The sequence below is a fragment of the Dasypus novemcinctus genome, chromosome 19 (genome assembly GCF_030445035.2).
Source record: "Dasypus novemcinctus isolate mDasNov1 chromosome 19, mDasNov1.1.hap2, whole genome shotgun sequence".
Classification (NCBI taxonomy): domain Eukaryota; kingdom Metazoa; phylum Chordata; class Mammalia; order Cingulata; family Dasypodidae; genus Dasypus; species Dasypus novemcinctus.
In genome coordinates this window covers 6,276,122-6,301,989 of record NC_080691.1, presented here as the reverse complement: position 1 = coordinate 6,301,989, position 25,868 = coordinate 6,276,122, and the positions used below count along the sequence as shown (strand labels likewise).

Genomic DNA, 25,868 nt, shown 5'->3' with positions numbered 1-25,868 from the left:
ATTTATCTCCCTCGTGATGTCTTCTTTAACCTACTGATTATTTAAGACTGAGTTAGTTAACTTCCGTGTTTGCTGATTTTCCAGTTTTTTGCCGTTATTGATTTCCAGCTTCATTCCACTGAGGTCAGAGAAAATGCCTTCTATAATTTCAATCTTTTTAAACTAATTTTGACTTGTTTTGTGACTCAATATGTGGTCTATTCTAGAGAATGATCCATGTGCACTTGAGAAGAACGTATTTCCTGCTAGGTTAGGGTGCATATTCTGTACATGTCTGATAATTCTAGTTAAAACGTAATACTCAAGTTCTCCATTTCCTTCCTGATCTTCTGTCTAGATGTCCTATTGATGAGTGAGGTACTGAAATCTCCAGCAACTATTGTAGAGGTGTCTGTTTCTCCCTTCAGTTTTGCAGTTTTTGCCTCAGTATTCTTAGTCACCATGGTTAGATGCATAAATATTTATGATTGTTATTTCTTCTTGGGTATTGACCCTTTCATTAATATATAGCGTCCCTCTTTGTTCCTTTTAACAGCTTTTAACTTAATGTTTATTTTGTCCAATATTAATATAACCTAGCTTTTTTTTTTCTTTTTTGGTTACTGTTTGCATGGATTATCTTTTTCGATCCTTTTACTTTCAACCTTTTTCTGCCTTTGTGTCTAAAGTGACTCTCTTTAGTGGATTTGGCCCAACGGACAGGGCGTCTGCCTACCACATGGGAGGTCCAGGGTTCAAACCCAGGGTTTCCTGACCCATGTGAGCTGGCCCACGCGCAGGGCTGATGTGTACAAGGAGTGCCGTGCCACGGATGGGCGTCCCCCACATAGGGGACTCCCACGCACAAGGAGTGCGCCCCGTAAGGAAAGCTGCCCCATGCGAAAAAAGTGCAGCCTGCCCAGGAACGGTGCCACACACACAGAGAGCTAATGCAGCAAGATGATGCAACAAAAAGAGACACAGATTCTGGGTGCTGCTGACAAGAATACAAACGGACACAGAACACACAGAGAAAGGACACAGAGAGCAGACAACTGGAGGAGCGGGGAAGGGGAGATACATAAATAAAAAAACACAGTGAGTCTCTTGAAAAAAAAGAAACATAAAGAGAAAAAAATAAAGTGAGTCTCTTGTAAAAAAACAAACAAACATATAGTTGGATCATGCTTTATTTATCCATTCACCAATGTCTGTTGATTGGGGAGTTTAATCCATTACCATTCAGTGCTACTACTGTCAAGGCAGCACTTACTTCAGCCATTCTGCCCTTTGGTTTCACATGCCATATCTTTTTTTGGTCTCTCTGTTCCTTTACTGGCACTTCCTTTTCTGTATAGTTGGTCTTTTGTGATGTGTCTGACTGATTCCCTTCTTGTTTTTGTATAGTTTTTAAGTATTTTCTCTGCGGTGGCCCTGGGCTTCGTCTTACACAGCCCACATCTACAGTCTGCTAATTTGAAAAGATACCTACTTAGCTTCAACAGCGTACCTGTCCTCAGCACCTGTATTCTTCTGTTTCCCCTCTTTATGTTGTTTTTGTCTCACAGTATGTCCTTATATTTTCTCCATCCATATCAGGATATATGACTTTTTGCTCTTCAATTGTATTCTTACTCCTATTGGAATTAAAGAGTAGAGTTAATATGTATTGAGGATACAGTACTATTGTGTTTTGCGTTTACTTTTTTTTTTTAAGATTTCTTTTTTATTTATTTCTCTCCCCTTCCCCCCACCACCAGTTGTCTGCTCTCTGTGTCCATTCGCTGTGTGTTCTTCTGTGACCGCTTCTATCCTTATAAAGTGCACCGGGAATCTGTTTCTTTTTGTTGCGTCATCTTGTTGTGTCAGCTCTCAATGTGTGCGGTGCCATTCTTGGGCAGGCTGCACTTTCTTTCGCGCTTGGTGGCTCTCCTTATGGGGCGCACTCCTTGCGTGTGGGGCTCCCCTACGCGGGGGACACCCCTGCGTGGCAGGGCACTCCTTGCGCGCATCAGCACTGCCCATGGGCCAGCTCCACACGGTCAAGTAGGCCTGGGGTTTGAACCGTGGACCTCCCATGTGGTAGGCGGATGCCCTATCCATTGGGCCAAGTCTGCTTCCCTGCATTTACTCTTTAGTTAACTTTACCAGAGATCTTCACTTCTTCACGTGACTCCAAGCTCATCTCTCCTGTCTTTTCCTTTCAGCATTCAGAACTCCCTTTAGTACTTCTTGTAGGGCAGGTCTTGTGGTCATGAACTCTGTTTTTGTTTATCTGTGAATGTCTTAAACTCGCCCTCATTTCCCCCACCCTGAGATGGCTCCCTAGTCTGTTTGTTGTTGTTTTTGCTTGTTGTCTATTTGTTTCTTCTTAAGGAGGCACCAGGAACTGAAACCGAGACCTCCCATGTGGGAGGTGGGCACCCAACTGCTTAAGCCACATCCATTCCCTGCTTGTTTTTTTGTTTTTGCTCACTGTCTTGCTTGTTTTTTCTCATTGTCTGTTCATTGTTTTTGCTCGATGTCTGCACGTTGTCTTCTTTAGGAGGTACTGGGAACTGAACCCAGGACCTTCCATGTGGGAGGTGGGCACTGAACTGCCTGAGCCAGATCCATTACCCTCTCCCTCATTTTTGAAGGACAGTTTTGCCAGATAAAGAACTTTGGGTACAGTTTTTCTCTTTCAGTACTTTATTGCACTTAGTCTTATTGAGGACCTCTTGCATGTGATGAATCACTTTTCTCCTGTACTCAGAACTCTCCGTCTTTGGCATCTGACATTTGGATTATTAGTTTGTGTCTTGGAGTAGGTCTACTAGGGTTTATTCTGTTTGGAGTATGCTGCATTTCTTGGACATGTATATTTATGTCTTTCATAAAAGTTGGGAAACTTCTACCATTACTTCCTCCAATATGCTTTTGGCCCCTTTTCCTTTCTCTTCAACTTCTGGGACATCCATGATGCGTATGTTTGTGCGCTTCATGCTGTCACTCAAATCCCTGAAATACTACTCATTTCTTTTTCCTATTCTTTTCTCTATCTGTTCTTCTGACTGTATGATTTCCAATGTCCTGTCTTCTAGTTTGCTGATTCTTTCTTCTGCTTGCTCAGATCAGCTGCTGTATGCCTCTAGTGTAGTTTTAGTCTCTATTACTGTGTCTTTTCTCCCCATAATTTATGCTTTTTAAACTTCTTAATTATTCTTTATGCTCACACATTGTCTTCTTGATAGCCTCTAGATCTATATCCGCCATTAGTTTATTTCTATCCATTTTTTCCTTCATCTTCTTGAACTGAATTTAGGAGATCTGTTTGAACTTCTCTGATTAGTTGTTCCAAATTCTACGTCTACTCTGAAATTTTACTTTTTTCCCTTGACTGAGCCATATCTTCCTCTTTACTATGTATCATATGTAATTTTGGCTGATGTCTAGGTATCCGATTATTCTGATGTGTTAGCTCTGAAGGTCAGTTTCTCCTTCTTCCCCTTTTCCCACAGTTATTTTAAATAAAATTTCCTTGAAGTATATCATTCATACATGAACATACATAAACAAAGAAGGGTATAGTAAAAGTTATGAATTTACAAAACAAACATCCATATCATCATACAAGGTTCCCATACATCTCCCCACAACCAACAACTTGCATTTCTGTGAAAGATTTGTTACAACCAGTTTCTCCTTACCTAGGGTTTTACTGTTCATTGGCTTTGTGTTAAGGCTCTTCTTTGAAACTTTTTTTAAAAGATTCATTTTTTATTTATTTCTCTGCTCCCCCCCCCCCCCCCGTTGTCTGCTCTGTCCATTCGCTGTGTGTTCTTCTGCATCCGCTTGCATTATCCAGCAGCACTGGGAAACTATGTCTCTTTTTGTTGTGTCACCTTGCTGCGTCAGCTCTGTGTGCGCGGCACCACTCCCGGGCAGGCTGCTCTTTTTTCACATGGGGTGGTTCTCCTTTTGGGGCGCACTCCTTGTGCGTGGGGCACCCCTATGTCGCGTGGCATGGCACTCCTTGCACGCGGCAGCACTTGCATGTGGGCCAGTTCACCACACGGGTCAGGAGGTCCTGGGGATCGAACCCTGGACCCTACATATAGTACCCAGATGTTCTATCAGTTAAGCCACATCCGCTTCCCATCTTCTTTGAAACTTGGTCCAACTTACTCTGGACATTCAAAGTAGCCACTGTTTATTTAAATTTTCTCAGCTATTCTGCATTTGATTTTTGCCCTGGATATACAGTACAGTTTTTAAGACTGTCCTTTTTGTGTGCAATTGTTTCACCTATAGTAGAAAGCTTCTTTTCCTCTGTTCCCTCTCAGGGAATCTTGATTTGTTCTGTTTGTATGCAGAATTTTCTCCTCCACTCCTATGACTTGTTTCAATTCTCTCCCCCATTCTGTGTCCCTTCTCCTTACACTTTTCAGTTCTGGGACTTGGCCTGTCTTACAGTAGTTTCTTAGCCCCCATCCACTTTATTTTTCTCTCTGTAAGAACTGCTTCCAGTTTCTTCCTCATTAGGGAATCCTGCCTATAGCAGTTTGATATGGTTATGAATTTCAAAAATAGATACTGGATTATGTTTGTAATCGGGTCTGTACCTGGGCGTGATTCAGTTATGATTAGGGCTTTGATTGGGCCACATCATTAGGGCGTGGGGACTCGCCCAAGGGGTGGGGACTCGCAGATAAAAGGCATGGCAAAGGACAGAGTTGGAGGGTATTAGTTGTTAGAATTTTGATGTTGGAGTTTGATGCTAAAGCCTTAAGCTGGCGCCACAGGAAGTAAACTTACAGAGGAAAGAGAAGCCAGCCCCAGGAAGAGAGGAACCCAGGAAGCCTGAACTCTTGCAGATGTCAGCAGCCATCTTGTCCCAACATTTGAAAATAAGACTTTGGTGATGGAAGTATCTGATGCTTTATGGCCTGGTATCTGTAAGCTCCTACCCCAAGTAAATACCCTTTATAAAACCAAGTGATTTCTTGTATTTTGCATCAGTACCCCTTTGGCTGCGTAATACACTGCCCCATCCGGAAAGGTCTGTTTTTTGTCTAGGTGGTCCAGCTGTCAGAGCCTGGACTGAGTATGTACACCTCTTGCCAACAGTTCTGCTCTGGTCTCTTTTCCCTTTAGGGTGCTTTGGTATGAGGTACTCCTTCGCCGCTTGTGTTCTACCCTGTCTCTCTGGACGTGGGTCCCTCTGCTTGGCTCTGCGTAGGTTTCACTTGCTGCTGTGAGTGGCTCTATGGTCTGCGACTGTGGCAGGAGGGCCCCAGGTCATGCTGCCTCTGTGCAACTCTTAAACTGCTAGGACTGGAGGAAGGAGAGGGGTCTGAACTGGTGGGTCTGGGATGCAAATCTCCTGATTTTGGCATGTTATTTTCTTTCTCTTCGATTCCGCATTTGTGCAGTCTTTCTCCACTCTTGTATTGTCCTCCAGAGTTCCAAGCAAGTAGGACCTGTCCTTTCAGTAGTTGATTCTGCAGGGATATTTTTCTAGGGGATATCTCCTCTCATGCCACGTTGATGCCCTCTCTAGGATTTCTGTTCTTGTTCAACAAGGAACTCTGAGAAGGTAGAGCCGTCTTCCCGGTGCCTCTGGACATTGACATAGCAGCTCAGGCCACATCATGTATACCTGCTGCTTCTGTGGACACTGGCTAAGGCTGCCTTGCCATTCCTTTCTTGCCCCTCCTGCCACGGCACCCTGATGTTCCTTTGGGAAAGCCACCCTTTTTCCATTTTCAACCACAATATGGTAGGACTGACCTTGCCTCATCCCAGAGGATTCCTTCCCCTCATCCGAAGTAACTAGTTCAGACAAGGACATATGGCCAATTCAGACCCAAAGAAAAGTGAAGAGGTGTCTTGTCCACCAGGTTTACGGGATAGTTTCCTCTTCCTCCTGACTGGTGACCGGAAGGCTCTCCCTCCATCTCTGGCCTGGGGACTGTGAAGATGGGACGTCTTAAATTTGAGCTGTTGTTCTGCCACCATGAAGTTCAAGCCTGTAGCTGCTAGAGGGGCCACCATGTGACCCCAAAGAGAAGCCACACAGTGGACAGCAAAGCAGGGACCCAGCGAGCAAGTGGCACCTCTGGGGTCACCGGCCCAGCTCTTAGGGAGCAGGCTCTTCCCTGACTCCTGATGCTTCCACAGGAGTGGCTCATGTCGTAGAACTCTCTTGGCCTCTATTCACTTACCCTGGGAGGTGAAGGAATTCATGTAAGGGCAAATAAGGGAAGAATCGTGGGGATATGCTGCTCATATTCTCCCCCCATTGGGAACATGCTGCCCAGAGGGAACAGGTGGCCTCCAAGACCCTGTCTCACCTGGGGGCACCCCTACCTAGGGAAGGCAGCTCCAATCCTTCTGCCCATTCTGGGTTCAGTCAGCAGGCCCCTTGGCTGTGACACCAAGTTCTGTTCTCCAACTCAGTCCTAACAGTGGTAATGCTGATATTTTCTTTCATTAGGGATTTGTCTTATGACTCAATCTGATAAAAACTCAAGAGCAAGAGGAAGGTTCTTTATTGGGTCCCCTCAGGACCTTCTCCAAGTCTCATCCACAGCTAACCCAAGCTCGAGGCTCTCCTTTTTGTTTAAGCCAACTTGGGCTGTGTTTTCTATAGCTTACAATAAGAGGAATCCTAACTGATTCAGCTATCTCAATGGCAGGTTGGCCACACACCAGTTCTACCAGCTAAACAAACATTTGGTAGGCGGCTGCCATGTGCCCAGTGCTCTGCTGACTGGTGGGCAGACACAGGTGAAGCAGACGCAATTCCTGTCCCCAGGAAGCTCATTCTCCTGATGAGAAAGACAGACAGTAAACGCAGTTAATCTAAAACAATGCAAAGAAGATACAACTAATGTTGGCCAAAAGGAATGGAGAGAGCTTTGGAGAGAACAGAATGTTTACGCTGCATCTTGAGTGACTTCAATGAGCAGTGAATGGGTTGGGAATTGAGTACAAGCGAGCTAATCCTGGATGAGGAAGATGGCAAGAGGACGGGGAAAGACATGCTGCTGGCCACACAGGGGCTCTCGGCGTTTGTGACCTGCCACCAAGGTCCTGCCGTTTTATCCCACTGTTGTCCAAAGGGGACCCTACAGGAGTCCTCCTGGACCAAAGAGCTGAACTTACGACAGGAATAAAATAATTTAACCAACAACAAAAGTGTTTTTAAACATTTAAATCAGAATCTCTGATTCTGTGGAATAAGAAGGCAGCTCTAAACCCACAAATAACAACAGAACTCTTCAGGCATAATGACTGGAAATGACTGTTACTGACTGTCAAGATTCCAAAGTGGGAGGGGAGAGAAATATAAAATAAATAAATCTTAAAAAAAAAAAAAAGATTCCAAAGTTCTAAACTAAGTCATTCTCCCTGATGCACATGCAACAACATACAGATTTCCATGAGCTCAACCAGAAATTATACTTGAGAAGGTAGGTAACTTCTGTGTAAATTAAAAATTAACACCAAAAAACCACAACCTACTAATATCACCACAGATCAGGCCAAAACTCACCAAGCAATTTCAAAGAGGATTAAGCAAAGATACACAGCACTCACCTGTGTTGTCCTTACTGAGGATGTTTTTTTGCATTTCCTCCACTTTAGCCATGAGCCTGTAGTACTGCTCCTCTGCCACCTGCAGATCATTGTTCGAGGATGCCAGGCTGGCATTCTTGGCTTCCAGCATGTTCTGCAGGTCAGTCATTGCTTGCTGCAGATCCCAGCAAGACTGCTTCAAGGTGTCCACTTCCGAGCTGAGCGAGTCCTGCTCCTGCTGGCTGCTGCGGCTGTGCTCAGCCTCAGCCTGAAGCTTCGTGTTGAGGGCAGCAAGCTGTGCTTGCAGCTCTGCCTTTTCCTTAAGTGCCTGAAAAGGTCCCCAAACAGTCATAGTTACTTTCAGAACCATCAGTCACTTATTCCACAGTATTAACAGGACTGCTAAAACATAGCCAACGATATAAAGAACGGGGCCCAGCAAGGTGAATTTTACATTGAAACAGACACTCCAGTCAGTCTAGCATGACAGTTCTCCAAGCAGGACAGAGAGGTGGAAGAGGACAGTGCAGAGCCCGAGCTAGTTCCAGGTGCAGCAACAATCAAGCAGCGCGATCCCTGGGAAAAGCTGTGTACGCAACCCCAAAGATTACGACAAAGTCAAAAAATACATATGTCCAAAAGACAAAGCCAGGGAAGCGGACTTGGCTCAACGGACAGAGCATCTGCCTACCACGTGAGAGGTCCAAGGTCAAACCCAGGGCCTCCTGACCCCTGTGGAGCTGGCCCACATGCAGTGCTCATGTGTACAAGGAGTGCTGTGCCATGAAGGGGTGTCCCCTGAGTAGGGGAGCCCCATGCGCAAGGAGTGCACCCTGCAAGGAGAGCTGCCCCATGTGAAAGGAAGTCCAACCTGCCCAGGAGTGGCACCGAACACATGCAGAGCCGATGCAGCAAGATGACGCAACAAAAAGAGACACAGATTCTGGGTGGCGCTGACAAGAATACAAGCGGACATAGAAGAACACACAGCAAATGGACACAGAGAGCAGACAACTGGGAAGGTGGGGGGGGAGGGAGAGAAATAAAAATAAATCTTTAAAACAACAAAAAACAACAACAACAAAAGCCAAAGCCAAATAAGAATACCAGAAATGTTGACAGATTTCTAAAAGAAAAAGAATCAGAGAGCCCCAGGCAAGACCATAACCATGGCAACCAGAGGCCTCAGGGGCACCCATCCAGGCGACAGGACACACGGCGCCCCTCATAGAGGAGCAGAGAGCCACAAAAAGAGACGAGCCAGGGCAGAGAGCAAAACACCCTCCAGGAGTGGACCTGGGATGCAAACAGGAATCCCAAGTTGAAGATGAGCAGACGACCATGTGCCAACAAACACCCGAGGAAAGCAAGTGACCTGCGCAAACCCAGTAAGAGTTTAGAAGAGGTATCGCTAGCATCTCTGTAGAGATGTCAGAAAGTACTACAACCACAATAATCCAGATAGATCTTGGTTTGGACACAATTAAAGAGCAAGTGAGTGAGCTGGAAGAGTGTGCCGAAAGGATAAGAAGATAAAGTAAAAGCAAGCTAAGTTTCTTAGATTGTTCAAGGGGTCAAATATATAGATGAAGTGGGAATGCATTCACTGAAAGGGTTATTAAGCGAAAGAAGTTCATCAGGTGAAAACTGTATATAACCAAAATTAACCTTAAACTCTTTGAAACCACCTATTTAGTTTATTCATTTTATGTACCCACAAATTATATGGTTCATGTCCAAGGGTCATGTTGCACCAAATACATATACTTATTAAACATGACACTGTATTTAGCAAGGAAAGTTACTATGGCTAGGAAAGGTAGAGGAAAAAGCCAGCTGAGGAAGGAGTGACTTCCTCTCCCCCTTCCCTGCATCCCCTGCAGTGCCTCACCCCTGCACCTACGCTGCCCCTCACTCCCCAGACATAAACAGGGGAAGTCAACTGAACCCAAGTAAACTGTTGACTGAAAGATAAAAACCTAGTTCTTTGCTATCTCTAAGAGAGCATAATACAAAATGACAGAAGGAAAAAAAAAACAAAATGACAAAAGAAAGCTGAAAATTAAGCAATGGAAAGTGATTTGCAAATGCTAACAAGATACAGCAAGAAAAACCTCATAAAATGCAGAACTACCACAAAAAGTATTAAGGGGGCAAAGATGAAAATTCACTATGCAAGGATACAATCCACAAAGAATTTAACTTTTAAGTACATCACTGCATAGAAAGGAAATAGTTAAGGCAAGTCCTTAGGGGGATTTAAGGAGACAGGGAGCCATGCAAACTGAGAGTGGGAAAGCACAGCACACCTCTTTCTCAGGCTGACAAATCAAACAGACAAAAAAGTAGGGGCACAGAAGACTTGGGTAATTAATATACTACTACCAATAATAAAAAGGCCTCTTCTTCTTGACCTTTATGTATAAGTAAGGGCACAGAAGACTTGGGTAATATACGACTACCAGTAATAAACGGGCTTCTTAATAACCTTCACAAAGTTTGTATCCAAGCAACAGGAACTACACATTCTTTTGAAACACATGAAACATTAAAAAATCAAACACCCATTACCTGACTAGCCTCTAATGACAAGGCTTCCAGCTGTCCTTCAAGTCTCATCTTTTCTTTAAGAACCTGCAACATTTCATCCTGAGTTTCGGCAATAGAGCTTTCCATGGACACACTAGAGGGTAAAGGCACAATCATCAGGACTGGGAATGTGACTTATTTGCCCTTTATAGTTCTTTAGTCTCCAAAGTCCACACTCCCTGCTATTCTCCCCCAAACCATTTAGATAAATGAGTTATTTTATTATTATTTTTTAGGAGGTACAGGAGATTAAACCCAGGACCACATACATACAAAGCAGGTGCTCAACCCCTGAGCTATACCTACTCTGCTAAATAAATTATTTGAATGATTTACTCAAGCCAAAAATGAATGCTACCAATTAAAACTCCTGGCAACACAGGTGGGTAACTTCAGCCATCACAAACCTGGAATGTCCTCGTGGAAACAGCCCACCTAAGCATCTGAGCAGTTTTAGGAAAATGTCTATATAAATATTTTAAGGTAAGACATTTCAAGCAGACTCTTAAATCTAATTCTACTTCTTACAAAGCAGCAGAGCTGTCTACACTGAAACGCTAATAGTCAAGGCTAGAGATGGGCTATGGGCGCATACCCTGCTAGGAAGCAAGCATGGTGGCCGAGCGGCACCCAGGCCCACCCTGCTGCCCCTACCTGCTGGAAACACTGTCTCTCCGGCTCCGCACTTCTCCGTCCACCTCCTGTCTTCGGCCTTTATGCTCAGCCGCTGCGGCCTGGAGGACGTCCTTAATTGAGGGAAACCGGCCCATGGCCTCCACAGCAATCTCCTGGCCATTGACCACGTAGGAAGCGTCCCGACTGCCCTCCATGCCCCGGGTGGAAACACCACTGTACGACGAACTGTCACTGTCATTTCCGTCCAGCCTCACCCCGGCCTCGCTCCCGTCAGCCTCAGACACGCTGTCTGCAGCCAGCGAGGCATTCTCCAGGCGGTCATCAGGGTCAGGAGCCAGGCTGATCTCAGACACCACGGACACCGCCCCGCTCCTGCTCTGCTTCACCGAGCCCCTAGCGGAGTCGGCAGCCGGAACGTTTCTGCCAGGACTCTCCGTGTCTGAGTCTCCAGTTTTGTAATCAGCCAGAGACCGAATTTTGCTCGATTTGGAACTTTTTTTCTCTCTAGGATGAGCCAGGAGGCCTAAGCTGCCCACCTTGGGCCCCCGGGGGACGCTGGTGCGTAGAAAGGAGTATTCTTTTGTCATGGCCACGGTGCTGGCCCTTGGCAGGTTTTCTGGATGGAGCATGAGCTCAGGATCCAGGGTGCTGAAAAGTCTTGTTTTAGTTGCAGGCTGATGGGACTGAGAAGGAAACAAAGGAAAAAAGATGCTGTTTAAACTGAAGCAGTGCGTAAGGGCGAGCCCACGTATACTCCTGCGCTGACAGCAGGTGTGTGCCTGTCCACCAAGCCCCCCGCTCTGGCTACTACCTCACCTTTCATCTTTCATGTTGTCTCCCACTGAGTCCAACATCCCCTGGGTCTGAAGCACAAATTTTCAACTACTGTGACTTTACAGCACCTAAAAAGTATCTATTAGATAAAGTCCTTCCTCAGTACACCTCTTTTACAAAACTTCTCTGGCTACTCTACTGAGTTTATTACTTCAGGTAACATTTTAAAAAATTCACACTAGAAAACTAGAAGTCCTGTTGAATTAGAATTGCCTTAAATTCATTGTTAGTGGTAGTCAGCTGTTTCCTTCCATTTACTCATGGCTATTTTCATGTCCCTTAAAAGGAATCAGGTAGCGCACTTCATCCAGATACTAAGCACTTTTTTGACATTTTAGCTTAATTCCTAGATGTTTTACAGTTTTTGTTGCTATTATAAACATTATCTTTTCCCACTAATCATATAATTCGTCATGTTAGGATAACTACTGATTTTCTCATATTTGTAATTTTAAACTGACAATTTTCTGAACCGTAATTAAACCCCGTAATGTTTCCATGTGATTAGCTTTCCAAGGCACTACTGACACCTGTAAATCTTTTTTTAATAGTTACATCACTCACTTCTTTTTCTTACTGTGTTAGCGAGAATTACTAACTGGCCTTGAATGACTCTGGGGAAGAAGGGAAGACATCCCACCTTGTTGCTATTTCAACAAGACTCTCCCTTATTGAAGAAGATGCAGTCCTACGTCATTCTATAGAATCCATGTAGTATGAGCCCAATTAAAATATACCATGAACTTTCTTTTTTTTTTTTTTACAGGGGAGGAGTATAAAGGGAGGATAAAAACATGGCCAAGTGATGCTGGGAGGCAGCTGGAGTACTGAACGAGCACTGGCCGGGGAAGCAGTGAGGGCCGGGGCCCCCGGCAGGTGGAGTCCACACGGAGCCTGTGCGTCACGGCTGAACAGTGAGAGCCGCCGAGAGCTAGGAAAGCAGCAGACAGGTCGACAAGACAGACCAGGGCCCACAAAGAGGTCCACACTCAGGTGGGATTTAGAGCTATTTAAGATATACTACAATCAAGAGAGGACTGCCTGTTGAGGAAAAAACAGATTATGGAGCAATGTTGAGGTAACTGACCGGCTGTCAAAAGAAAAGAAGCTAAATCCCTCTCTCTCATCCTAATTCAAACGTTTCAGATGCATTTGAATTAAATATTAAATAACACAATCTTAAAAGTACAAGAAAATAATATTGGTGAATTTATTTATATTCGTCATATGGGGGAATCCTTTTGAAATATGATATAATCCCCAAAAGAAATAAGAATAAAGGTTAAAATTTTTTTACTGTGAATATGCAAAATTTCTGTGCAGCAAAATACATGCCAGAAAAGAAGTCAAAAGACATGGCAAACTTGACAAAAATTATTTGGAATATTTATTAAAAGGGATAACTTCCATGTACACAGCACTGACAAATCAAAAAGACAAGTAGAAAAACAGACAAAGGTAACAAAGAAACACAGATGAAAAGATGGTCAATGTTAAGAGATATCATTTTTCAGAAAGATAGAAATTCAATTTTTGCTATTTCTCAAAGCTGTCAAGGATATAAGAAAACTAGCAGCCTTGCGAACTGTTGATAGGAGTGTAAAGTGGTCTAACCTACTTGTAAGGCGAGTGATGTCAAAACTGTAAACATGATTTATCCACAAAAATATACCAAGATACATTCACTGCAACACTGCAATTTTATCACACAAGAAACAATCTACATATCCATCACTGTGGACTGGCTAACTAAATACTGGTGCACGCACATGCTAGAAAGAAGAATGAGGTAGATCTCAGTTGTCTATGCTGATGGAGAAAGAGCACAAGATATACTTAGTGAAAAAATTAATGTGGACAACAGTGCAGAGAGCACACTCCTATTTGCATAAAATATGTTAAGTATCTACTTATATGGAGACATATACCTGACATTTCTCAAAGCACACATGGGACTATACATGGGAGTTTTACCCAGTGCTTTATCCCATTTAGAGATGCACTGGCTTTAGTTCTGAATTACATTCCTCGTATTAAGGAAATACTTTCTATTCCTAGCTTAGTAGTTTGCTACCTGTCCATTTTGTGCTTCTGGTGTTGAATTTTTTTTTTTTTGCTTAAATACCTTGATTTTTATTTTATGGTGTATCTTCACTAATAGGTTATGTGTTTTTTTTTCCTATTGCTGAATTTTATCAAAAAGCTTTTCTGTTGAGACAGCCGCATGCTTTTCACTGGACGATTACTGTGAGCTCTAGTCGTGACCCATGTTTCCACCCTGAACAGGCCTCACGCCTCCTTGTCAGCACTGTGCCTCTCTGCAACCTGGGGGGCAGGCGAGCCCGCGCCGGCGAGGCCCAGCAGCTCAGCAGCTCAGCAGCTCCTCACTTCAACGCGGGCTGGGCAGGGGCTGGTTCAGACGCTCTGAGAGGGATGGCGCCTCCCAGGCAGTACTGCCACGCTGGGACCCGGCATCTCCAGAGTGGGGCGGGGCGGCGGGCAGCACCAGTGCCCAGTGGGGCCGTCGCGGTCCTGGTCTCTGGAGCATGGAGTGGGAGGTGGTGGAGAACCTGGCACCTCCCTCCCGCCTTCCCCAGGTATGGACAGGACAGCGGGCACCGCCAGCAGTGCAGGGGGAGGCCTCGGTGGACAGCGCTTCTGTCTGCCTGAGCAGCTCTGTCAACTCTTAGTGGTATAGCTATTTAAGTTTTTTAAAGGGGAATTACATCAAATTTTCACATTTGGAATCTGAACTGAACTGACACGTAAATCAACTACGGTCGACACTCTACACAGAATGCTGGAAAAGCGGGCAGTTCCCCGAGGGGTCTGGGCTGGGCGCCCCCTTTAAGATCATGGGCTCTCCAGCACCTTCCTGCACCCCTGCGCCCCAGCTCTCGCGCGGTAAACATCACTAGTTCGACACAATTCTTGCAAGGTCTGTACTGTACAAAGTCTGTAGGGAATTCAGCAGTGTTTAGCACATAATAAATCTACTAATATTCCAACTGTTTTCTGGTGGGCCAGGGTGGTGGGTGCTCAAGGAGACCTTCACTTGTCTGCTTCTCAGGGGCTGCAGCAGGTCAGCATCTGGCCAAGACCCCGCCTTCCCGCCAGGCCACCCGCAGAACAAGGGCACAGTCCAGGGCAAGTCGGTGGCTAATCCTGACCCACACCTGCCACCAAGATCCTCAGTTAAAGCAGTGTTTACAAGTTAGAGTAAATGAACTTAATCTGAAAAAGGTCATGCCCACAGAAAGCTGGAAGAACTGTAAAATGAAGCTTCATCTGTATCTTGTTCAAATTCACTGAATGTGATTAAAAAGGCAGTTGGCGCCACAGGAGTACCAGTACCACGCAACAGGACTTTGAAGCCTAAATAAAACTTATTTTAGGATACCGTATGGAAACATTTGTCAAAGCCATCTTATCTAACAATGTGACTGGTACCGAGTCAGGGAGCAATGATGGGAAAGGACTTATTTTCTTTGCTTTCCCAACCGCAGACTGAGGCACCGCTGACCCGAGGGAAACAGGGCCACGCGAGGCTGCCGAGGCCTCGGGAGGGCAGGCCAGGGACCCTCTTCACAGGGAAGCGAGGAGGAGCCCGGCCGGCAGCTGCAGGGCCCAGGCGAGCCCCAAAGACGCCAAGGGCAGACGCAGCGGGTCTGACTAACTGCACCCTTTCACGCACGAAGCTTGTCACTAGCTGGTACAGAAGAGGAGACTCACTCTTTCCTGCTGCCGCTTCACTCGGTACTGTTTGAGCTGTTCCTCCAACCGCTTCCGAGCCTGCAGTCGGATCTGCTCCTCCTTCTCCAGGGGCAGGGGCGCCTCTGTCGAGCCTGCAGTATGGAAACGGCCACTTAGAAACTCACAGAGCATCAAGGCACAGATCTTATGTCGAGTTATGGGTCAGTTTAGCTCCCAAACAAGGCACAGACATCTAATTTGAGGACAATCACTAGAGCAGCGAACCAGCCGTGAGCAGCAGCCCTCTCATCGGGCAGACCACGTGCTCCCACCAGCTGCCAAAACATGCCTCACGACCACCGAGAGAGCTGCACGACAGCCCGAAGGAGCCGTCTTCCCAGGGTCCCCGCTGGGCCCTAATCTGCTCACTGGTTGACCGCAAGGGGCATGTGACAAGCACGACAGTGGAGTTACATCCCAGGGGGGTTGGGGGACCCCGAGCGACACCTAAAGCTCACGTGACACCAAACTTTTCTTCATGCCGTTGGGGTAAAACTGATCCATAGTTTTTCTGAACCCCTGCAATAAGTTATGCTATGGCAGGGCTTTATAAAGCCAAGAGTGCTCACGCACCCCCCCTGTACGCAGACATCGTTCACTAAAGCCATCAAACTGTGACCCGTCCACCCGCACAGCGACCAATGCAGGGCTCACTCCAGAGTAAAGGCCAGGCGGCGCCTGCCTGCGGGGGCCAGTAACGCCAGCGCTCCCAAGGGCTGGCACCCCACCTAGGGACGTGCACGATGACAGGGACAGGACAACTTTTCAGCCAGCCACAGTATTAAAAACATAAATATGCACCCACACACAAATAAAATCTAGTAGTGTTACTGTGGGAAATAAAAGGGCTATAAAGTCAGTGCAAAGGTCCTACAATTACAAAACCAGAGCTGTCACTTGGCCTGCTTCAGATTTACAGCTTTATTCTTCTTCAATGTATCAGCAGGCTGCCAGAAGGGCCTCACAGGATCTGGTTAATGTATCGATGAGAGGAGATAAATGTAATAATATAACTTTTTACACATGGCACTCTTTTCAGATACAGATTTTAAGGAGGTAAGCAGCTATTATAAATAATGCCTAAAATCAATTTCACTAGAAATTCATCAGTATCATTATTCATTTCTAAATTTTATCACTGAAAAGGGTCTCCAGTATTTCTTGCCAGGCTAGACGAAGTATCAGGCAGGTAACATAAATCAGCAAGACAGGCTGGATTTAAACGACACACTGCTGCCAAGTGGACGACAAGCAGATTGAATGACACACCCCGCAAGTGGATAACAAGTGGACACACACCGCCTCCACTCGGGTGCCGGGCAGGGTCTGTGCGCCCTCGAGCTGGAAGGCGTGCTCTTGCCAGACACTGCCATGAGGCAACTGGGGACTGGGCTTGTGGACTTTTAAGATAAGGAATCCAACTGTAACATGACATCTCTTCACTTAAATGTTGGCAACCAGTTTTTAATTTTTAAAACACACTGAATCCCTAAAAAAATACTTGTGAAGAAAAAGACTAACAACCCAAAAAAAAGAAAGGGCCAAAGACATGAACAGCTAATTCACAGAAGAGAAATGCCTCGTTCCATCCACAAGGCTGGTGAGAACTGGAAGGAGCGAGGCAGGTGGGAGGCAGGGAGCACCCACACCCCCTGGTGGGCAGCAACGTGGCAACACGGGAAGGAGAGAGCCGGGCTTCCGACCCAGCAATCCCGTTTCCCTTGGGAATGCAGCCCAGAGAAACTGAGGCACCACGCCACAAGGACACACACACCAAGACTTCACTGCAGCAGTCCTCATTTTGGGCAAGAACCTGAAACACAGCGAACAGCACACAGCCGTACAACTGACCCAGGCACACGAGGGGCTGTGACGCAGCTTTTAAAAATGAGAACGTGACTTACCTGGAGGCAGGGATGAGGGAACAAGGTGGCTATGACAAAAACAGCACGCAGTATGCAGGGGAGGGCTCACGTGGCACGTGTGTGTGAAAGGCCTGCAGGTGCTAGGGCCTGACTCCCAGGACACACGTGTGTACCTAAAATGCCTGGAGGTTCCAGGGCTCACAGGCCGCCAGTCTGTGACCTTGTCACCTGCACAACCCCAGAGGTCAGCACAACAGATGCTGATCAAACTAATTCATAAAATAAAAGCTTCAAAGTATAAGTGTCCAACTGTCTCTTCAAGATCGATTCCCCGGTGATGAACGCACAACTATGAGATTATACCAAATACCATCGATAGTACACTTTGGGTGCACTGGATGCTTTTTTAATGTGTATCAATAAATTTTGTTTTTAAAAAAAGATCGATGCCCCACTATCTTCCAGCTTGTCATTCTGGGGAGATAAGGGACACTGGTGCTTTAAAGACAGAACTTCTGATTCTCAATATCAGACACAAAGCAGTTTCACACCCAAGCATATTTTCATTTCTTAAAATGAAACCATCTTGGTAAACACACAACCCATCACAGTAACAAATGAGCAAGTGGTAAGGAACTCGATTCCTCATTTGCTACTAAAAGGTAAACTGAGTGACAACCGACAGAGAGAGGAGGCTCTGAGGAGAGCAACAGGGAGGAGGTGTGACGGCAAACAGATGCTTACACAGTTGCGTTTCTTGCATAGGAAGACTTAGTTTGAGAGACTGCAAAGCTTCGTTTCTAATACTGCCCTCAGCACTAGTTCCCTGAGTCGTCTTTAGGTTGTCATGGAAACCAGCCACACCTGGGGATGAATCAGGACCCACTGGGCTTGTGGCAGGACCAAGAGGCAGTGCAGGGCCCGGGAAAGGTGCCACTGGGCCATTCTGGCAGGCGTCCCCCTTGCCGGGTACATCCAGGCCTTCTCCTTCGTTTGAAATTGGGTTTACTTTCACAACAGCACCTGGAAATATAAAGCAGCTTTGGACCATTCCATTTTTTTAAACAATAAAATCAAGTCATTTTTCAAACACAGCTAAAGTAGAATAAAAGAGAGTTTCAGTACATGAACAGGAGCAATTTTCACATTAAATTTGTTCGCTCTGAGAGAAGAGCAAGGCCCCTTGTTCCTGTCTCCACCAGCAGGGACACCTGAGATGGCCCCGCCCCTGTGGCCTCAGTACCCTCATCTGGAGGAGCGCACCTTCTGCACACGGCTGTGGAATGCAAGTAGGAATAGCTCCTTAACATGAAATAAGACCAATGAGAAACCCTATGAAAGTCTAAGAAATAAACAGGGACACTCAGCTGACAATATCTGGCAGACAGCCACAGTGCCAGCGGTCACAGCTCTGCAGCTATGCAGGTCTTCCACTCCCTCAGCCTGAGATGGTAGTGGCCTGCCCAGAGGACACGGCTTTTTAAAAATATATTTATTTATTCCCTCCCCCCATTCCCGTTGTCTGTTTTGTGTCCATTCGCTATGTGCTCTTCTGTGTCTGCTTGTATTCTCATTAGGCTGTTCCAGGAACCAATCCTGGGTCCTTCTGGAGTGGGAGAGAGGTGCTCAATCGCTTGCGCCTCAGCTCCCTGTTCTGCTACATCTTATTTTCTCTCCTCTGTGTCCCTTGTTGTGTCATCTTGCCACTCCAGCCTCTGCGTTGGCCAGCACTCCTACGTGGGGTCACATTCCCACATGGGCCGGCCTTCCGTGTGAGCCAGCTCACCACATGGGCCAGCTTGCCCTCACCAGGAGGCCCTCGGCACCAAACCCTGGACCTCATATATGGCAGACAAGAGCCCAAGTGGTTGAGCCACATCCATTTCCCAGGACATGGCTTTTAAGTGGCAGATTTGAGATTTGACGTTTGATTCCAGGTCTGACTGCAGAATCCAGCCTCCTAAACCTGGATGCTTTATCACTTACCTCACCCGGTATTTATCATTCACTTATTGACTATTTTTCATTTGTTTAAAAATACCTATTTTATTTATCCCCCTGCCCCCCCACTGTTGTTTGCACTTGTCATGTACTCTGCGTCTGCTTGTCTTCTCTTTAGGAAGCACCGGGAACCTGAACCTGGGACCTCCCATGTGGGAGAGAAGCGCTCCATCTCTTGAGCCACTTCAGTTCCCTGCTTTTGTTGTGTCTCTGTATTTCCTCTTTGCATCTCCTTTGTTGTGTCAGCTCATTGCACCTGCCCATCACGCCAGCTCGCTGATTGATTGTCTTCTCCAGGAGGCACCGGGAACTGAACCTGGAACCTCCCATGTGGTAGGTGGGAGCTCAATCACTTGAGCCACTTCCCCTTACCTAGCATTTAAATAGCAGAAATCAGGGAGCGGACTTGGCCCAATAGATGGGGTGTCTGCCTACCACATGGGAGGTCCGCGGTTCAAACCCTGGGCCTCCTTGACCCATGCGATGAGCTGGCCCATGCGCAGTGCTGATGCACACAGGGAGTGCCGTGCCACGCAGGGGTGTTCCCCAAGTGGGGGGGGCCCCACATGCAGGGGGTGCGCACCGTAGGGAGAGCCGCCCAGGGCGAAAGAAGGTGCAGCCTGCCCAGGGGTGGCACCACACACACAGAGAGATGACGCAGCAAGATGACGCAACAAAAGGAAACAAAGATTCCCGGTGCCACTCATAAGGATAGAGGCGATTACAGAGGAGCACAGCAGGTGGACACAGAGAGCGGCCAACTGGGGGGGAGGGGGAGAGAAATAAATAAAAAATAAATCTTAAAAAATAAATAGCAGAAATCATGAAAGCCATTTAAGTGCCTGAACATTATTTTAAGAGAACCTGAAAGTAGTTTTTGCTAGTAAATCGTCATACCCGTAATCCACTATTTTCAAGCACATAATGCCCTGCAGCACTTCCTGATGTATAAATAACTCATCTGGTAACAGGCAGATGCGATTTAATAATCCTTAGATCACTGCTGGACCTTTTTTTTGGATCCCAGTTATCAAAAATTCGGCAACCAAAAGTTAGAATTTCATGCAGGGAAGAGTAATGCTTCAGCACAGACCATGGGCACTTCAGGGGAAGCCAAGGTGAAGCTGCACCCGCGCTGCTGGGGCAGGACGGCCTAGGCTGACCAAGTCCCACGCACCACGGTGGGTCTCAACTTAGCATCAAACGAGAAAATGCTCCCATCCAAGGGCTAGAAACACACTCTGAGCAAATGAAAAGCTCATGGGCAGCCTCGACCCCAAGCTGACCCGAGCCCTCCTCTGCAGAGCCAACTTACTCTGGGCGTCACCCTGCTGGTAAGGCAGCACCGGCGTGCCTGGGGGCTGCAGGGCCTCTGGGCAAGCAGAGGTGCTGCTGCCCTCCATGAGGCCATCCTGCACGGCCGCGGCCCCATCCATGGTCGACAGGGCACGACACGGGCGACACCGGAAGCGCTAGCAAATCTGGCTTCTCCCCATTACCAACCGCTGAGGGCTCTTCTGAAGGACTGTACCATGTTTCTCATTTTTTGGAGATTTACAGGAAGTCTCATAAATGGCTTGAAGTCAAACCAACTAATAGTGTGGTACCTGATTGGAAGAAAGAAAGAATGCTTTACAAAGTCTCATTTGTTAGAACTGACGTAGAATTCTGAAATTAGTGTCTGGTTTCCAGTTTGCATTCATTAGGTAAATAGATACACGTTTACTCATCCAAGCAGGAAGTACTGCACACCTACAGCATTCGAGGTTTTGAGGATAAAACTGGCCCTTCCCTATGGGCGCTGACTGTGGATCCGCGAAGTCCTGAGGGTGGGCTCTGCCCACCATCACCCGGCCACCGTGATGCAAGGGCGCTGAGGATGGCAGGGGAGCCCAGACGACCACGGTGGTGACCAGAAACGGGAGTCGCCTCCTGTGCAAGCCCGAGTGTCTGGCCTGTAACCAAAGGAATCAGTATTCCCCCTCCTGCCTCCAACCCTCCCGGCCAGAGACACCAGGTGCTCACAGTGCTTTAAGAACTTGAAAGGTTATGAATCCCCAAGGACGCAACCCGACAGCACCGTGGATAGAAGCGTGCACTTTAGTAACACAAACCCGATCAGCTCATCTGGAACGCCCCATAAGCAAAGGGTTCTGGGAGTCCCTCTGAGTGGCTCATGGGGCCAGCAATGCTGGAACAACATCTGAGCACAGAAATGAAGGAAGTTAATGAGGCTGGTCAAAAAATGGTCCCATGTGCACAGGACTTCTTGGCCTTGTCTGTGTCTCCACCACATCCATGTGGTAGTATTTCATCCCTGAAACAATTTTAAGGTGGGCCAGTAGATGAGTGGGCCCTTGAAGGATGGAAAGAGGGATTTGAACTACACATCTGTCCCTGCACATCCAACACACCCCTCTGAAAATCACCAGTTTCACAAGATACCATCTTTGGGGAAAAACCACTGCAATGCCATCAAGCCTCTACCTCAGCTACAACCCAAACACACCAAAATCAGCAGTGCCACTAGACACTGGTATACTTAGTGGACTGGTGACCTGCTAGAAAATTTTCTTCCTGACAAATTCCTTCACAAAAGAAAACTTTCACATTTTGCTTTGGAGTATCTTTGGTTTTCACCTGGGGATGGGAGGCGATAGGTTCGAATCACTGCTGTGCCCCACAAGCCCACCGCCCTGTATCCTGCACCAAGCAGCAGCCGTAAGTGCCTGCAGGTCAGTGCTTTCCACACACGGATGACTGGGTGGAAGCCATTCTCTCTGCAGAGAAGGCCCTTCCCTCCCCTCAACTGCCAGGTCAGTCCTGTTTAAACCAGGGCAGTTTCGCCCTATGGATGAAACCCTCTGGTTGTTGGTGTATGGCCTGTGGTTTACCTGAACTCCATAACCAGGGACTTTTTTTTTAAAGAGGTACTGGGGGATGAACCCAGACTTCGCACGTGGGAAGCAGGCGCTCAACCACTTGAGCTACACCCGCTCCCAGCTGCCCCCTCTCAACCCACATTCTGTCTTCTACTAACTTAAACTCTACCATTTAACTTGGTAAATTCACTCATTATTTTAGTTACTATCAGTGAGACCCTACAATATTCATCCCTTTGTCTGGATTATTTCATTCAATATAACATCCTCAGGGATCCTCCATGCTGTCCTGTGCTTCCCCAGTTCATTTCTTACAGCAGAGCAGTATTCCATTGTATGTTTATACCACATCTTATCTATCCATTCATCCGGGCACTTAGGTTGTTTCCATCCTTCAGCAGTTGTTTTATGTATTTTATGCATGGCTTCCTACAAACCTACAACTTCTCTAATAAAAAAAGAAAAAAGAAATCCCCTGGGAGTGGGAATAATAAACTGGAAGAACAACCTGTAAAGCCACAGCACAGACAAGCAATGTCAGCTAAGTAAGAACAGCTGAGTGGCCAGCAGGACTAGACCAACTGACATTACAGACAGAACAGTCTGCTCAAAAGGGAGGCCAGGAGGTGAGAAAGCCAAGGAACACAGAAGGGAATGTGCTGCAGAGGCAAACAGTGACAATGCCTTCACTTACTACTGTCCAGGAAAGAGGGAACATTAGCCAAAAATATTCAAGTCTCGCTGAGGAAAGCTGTCCTAGCCTGATGCCATCAACTATCACATTCATTTAATTCTCCTTATTCCGATTTCTCGCTAAACAAGAAACCTTCTCATTCCCAAGTAGTCACACCCACAATGACCACGCGGACCCATGACTGCAACTTCTTGAGGTAACCCAAGGGGATGCATCTGTTTTCCTGCAGCTCTTCCTCAGGCCTGACTACAGAGAAAGAATTCACAACCAAGGAGGTGCCTGTGCCCAAGGCGGCCGTTCAGTGTCAGGTGCATTTCTCACTGGAGCTGAATAAACTGCCATTCTCTGCTCACCCTCAGTCACATGTGTATTCCAGGTAGCATGACTCAGTCTCCACAGTTCCATCACCACAGGCCACTGACAAAAGCAAATCTCTGGGCTTACAAGGAGGGTCAGATAGCTGGGGGTATGTCAGGAGGGAGCTATGGGTAATACTGTCAATTATGTGAAATTTTTTTTAAAATGATCATTTTGACCATCTGCCTTCTGCTGTGCTTCCTAGAGAGGGAGAGAAGAGGCAAAGAGTTTTCACTTAGAACTCCACAAGATGCACTTAACCCTGCGTTCACCTGTCTCATATCAAGGAACTTCATATTGAGAAACCACCGTCTTTGATACCTATAAACCTTCCAGCTTTCCTCATTCAACAGATTACACAAACTCAGTGTATATACATTAACAGCTTCAGATACTCCACTCTACCTATTAGAAACAACAAGAGCACAGCCAAGGCAAAATGAGATTTTCTTACTAAGGTAATATGTGGCTGACGCCATAATAAGTAATCAAAAATAAACAACACAGAGACCCATGAACAAAGTGAAATCCAAAAACACAAAAATATTCTTACTAGCCTCATGTATAGCATAATGATTTAAAGGACAAGGTCTGCAGTCAGACAGCTGTGCTTCAAATCTCGGTTCCACCACGAATTAGCTGTGAGATCTTGGGCTGATTTATTGATGAGGAAACTCTTAACCAGTTTCCTCATCAGCAAAATAGTGAGAAAACAGTACAAACCTATTGCTAGGATTAAATGCAATAAGGGAATTAATCTGTCCCATGCTTTCAATAAAAGGCAGCAATAATAATCACTACTATCTTTCCTCCAATAGTTGTTTGTCAAAATTGACAGGAGATTGAAAATAGTCTCCCTCGAAGCAACCTGCAAATACAAAATTTAAAAATAAAACAATGCTACTTTTTAATCTAAGTCATGTCAGATGACAAAGTTAAAACATCTATTTCCCCTTCTTGTCTTTGTTGGTACACCGTATTTGGAAACTAGCACCTCAGTAAAAGTTTATGTTTGAACTATTACAGGGACAATTTTAAATGAAAAAAAAAAAAAAAAAACCTCTGAGAGAGGTGTAAATGGTTTCTAATATCCTTGTGGGTTTCAATCGCACTGACAAGGAAAGCCAAAGCTCCCATCATGAACTCTAAAGCCCTTTTCCCGGTCTGGCCCTCGCCCGTATCAGCATCCTACACCTCCTCACCTTCCTACTTTTCCATTACACCTCAGCAACGCTTCTCTACCTAAGAACCCCAACTTTACTCCTCCCTCCAGGATCTTCACACTTGCGGTTCATTCTGCCTACTCTTCTCCCACATTTTTGCAGTTATCTTCCGGTCACAGAGGCGGTGGCTCAAAAGTCACCTCCGCCCTCAGGCCCTCCACCTAAGCTAAGGCGGCTGGCCGGGCCAGTCTCCACTCAGGACTCCGTCCTACGTCCACTGCCGTCCTACTGTGCTCCCTCCACTACCGCGTGAGCCCAGTGAGGACGAGGCCCCGACACCGGCGCACGCTGCACCCCAGCGCCCAGCGCCCAGCGCCCGGCACGCGAGTGGCGCTCGAGGAGTATCTGTCGAGTGACGGTCGAACTGCTCGCCCGACTCTCGCAGGGGCCGCTCCCGGGAAGCAGCGCCAAGCACCCAGCCCTGAGGCGCGTCTGCCCGGGAGGGGCAACCGGGAAGCGCACGGCGTAGCAGCCCCACCTCAGCGACCCCCGGCCCCACGTCGCGTTTCTCCACAGCCTGACAGAACTTCTGGCAGGAGGGCGCGCGCGTGCGCGGCCGCGAGGCCCCCGAGCCGACGCGGGAGGCCCCTCGGCACCGGCCGTCCCCGCTGTGCGCAGACGGCGACCGGCGGCGCACACGCCGCCTGCCCGGGAAGCCAGTCCGCCGGGCGCCGAGGGGCCGCGGCCCGCCCCGGAGAGGAGGGCGCCGGGGGGCGCGAGGGGCCGCCCCGCCCGGCGCCCCGCGGCCTGGCGCCGCCGACCCTCACCCTGCGCTGCGGCAGCCGCGGCGGCCCCGGCTGCGGGCGGAGACGTGGCCGAGAGAGGGGCGGGGCGCGGGTGCAGCGGCCTCGGGTCCCCCGGAAGCAGGAGCGGCGCGCCGCCTCCGTTCCGGGGAGGACACGGTCGTCTTCCGCGCGCCGATAGGCTCCCTCGGACCCGCGCTGCCCTGGACGCAGGGTTGGGATGGAGCCCACTCGAGACTGGCCCGAGACAGGACTCAGAAAGCGAATCTGAGAGTCAGCGGCGCTTTCCCTGGAGAAACACACCTCCCGGCAGGAAGCTGGACAATTGAGCTTCCGGCGGAAGTGGCTGGAAAGGGCCCTGCCCGCCCAGTCCGCCCGCCCATGGGCGTGACCGCTCTCGCCACGCCCCGTTGTGGGCGTGGTCCTAGGCCGTCTCCAGAAGGTGGGCTGGGGGCGCTGCCTCCAAGGCACAAACCTGTGGCCTGGCCTGGACTTTCATTTAGAAAGGGCCAGTGGGAACAGGACGACTACGAGAATGTTCTCCCAGGAAGGATAACAAGTGGGTGGCCTGGGGGAAAATACACCAAATGTAAGACACGGGCTATGGTTAGTAGCAATATCTTGAGGATGCTTTTTCATAGTTGTAACAAATGTTTCACAGCACTGCAGGTGGTGGTGGGCTGATGAAAGTAAACTCTGCTTTTGAAACTGTCTTAATGTTTTACGTTTTCAAAAAAATGAAAAATGAA

At 47.4% G+C, this 25,868-nt stretch overlaps 1 protein-coding gene across 13 annotated transcripts in view; it reads right to left on the bottom strand.

The window, feature by feature from the left end:
* The window catches only part of GOLGA3 (golgin A3), a 70,181-nt gene extending 44,718 nt beyond the window's left edge, over nt 1-25,463 (bottom strand). For 2 of the 13 annotated variants that reach the window (XM_058281167.2, XM_058281171.2), the window contains exons 1-7: nt 25,144-25,463; nt 20,536-20,827; nt 18,084-18,242; nt 15,334-15,446; nt 10,786-11,450; nt 10,114-10,225; nt 7,564-7,870 (exon numbers count right to left, since the gene is read on the bottom strand). In XM_058281167.2, the coding sequence (XP_058137150.1) occupies nt 7,564-7,870; nt 10,114-10,225; nt 10,786-11,450; nt 15,334-15,446; nt 18,084-18,242; nt 20,536-20,656 (1,477 nt within the window). In that variant the 5' untranslated portion in view covers nt 20,657-20,827; nt 25,144-25,463. Of the gene's footprint in view, nt 1-7,563; nt 7,871-10,113; nt 10,226-10,785; nt 11,451-15,333; nt 15,447-17,963; nt 18,243-20,535; nt 20,828-20,972; nt 21,176-24,854; nt 24,959-25,143 lie in introns of those variants that run through there. The other 11 variants (XM_058281158.2, XM_058281165.2, XM_058281162.2 and 8 more) reach the window with 10 other exon arrangements.
* Nucleotides 25,464-25,868: the final 405 nt, after the last annotated feature.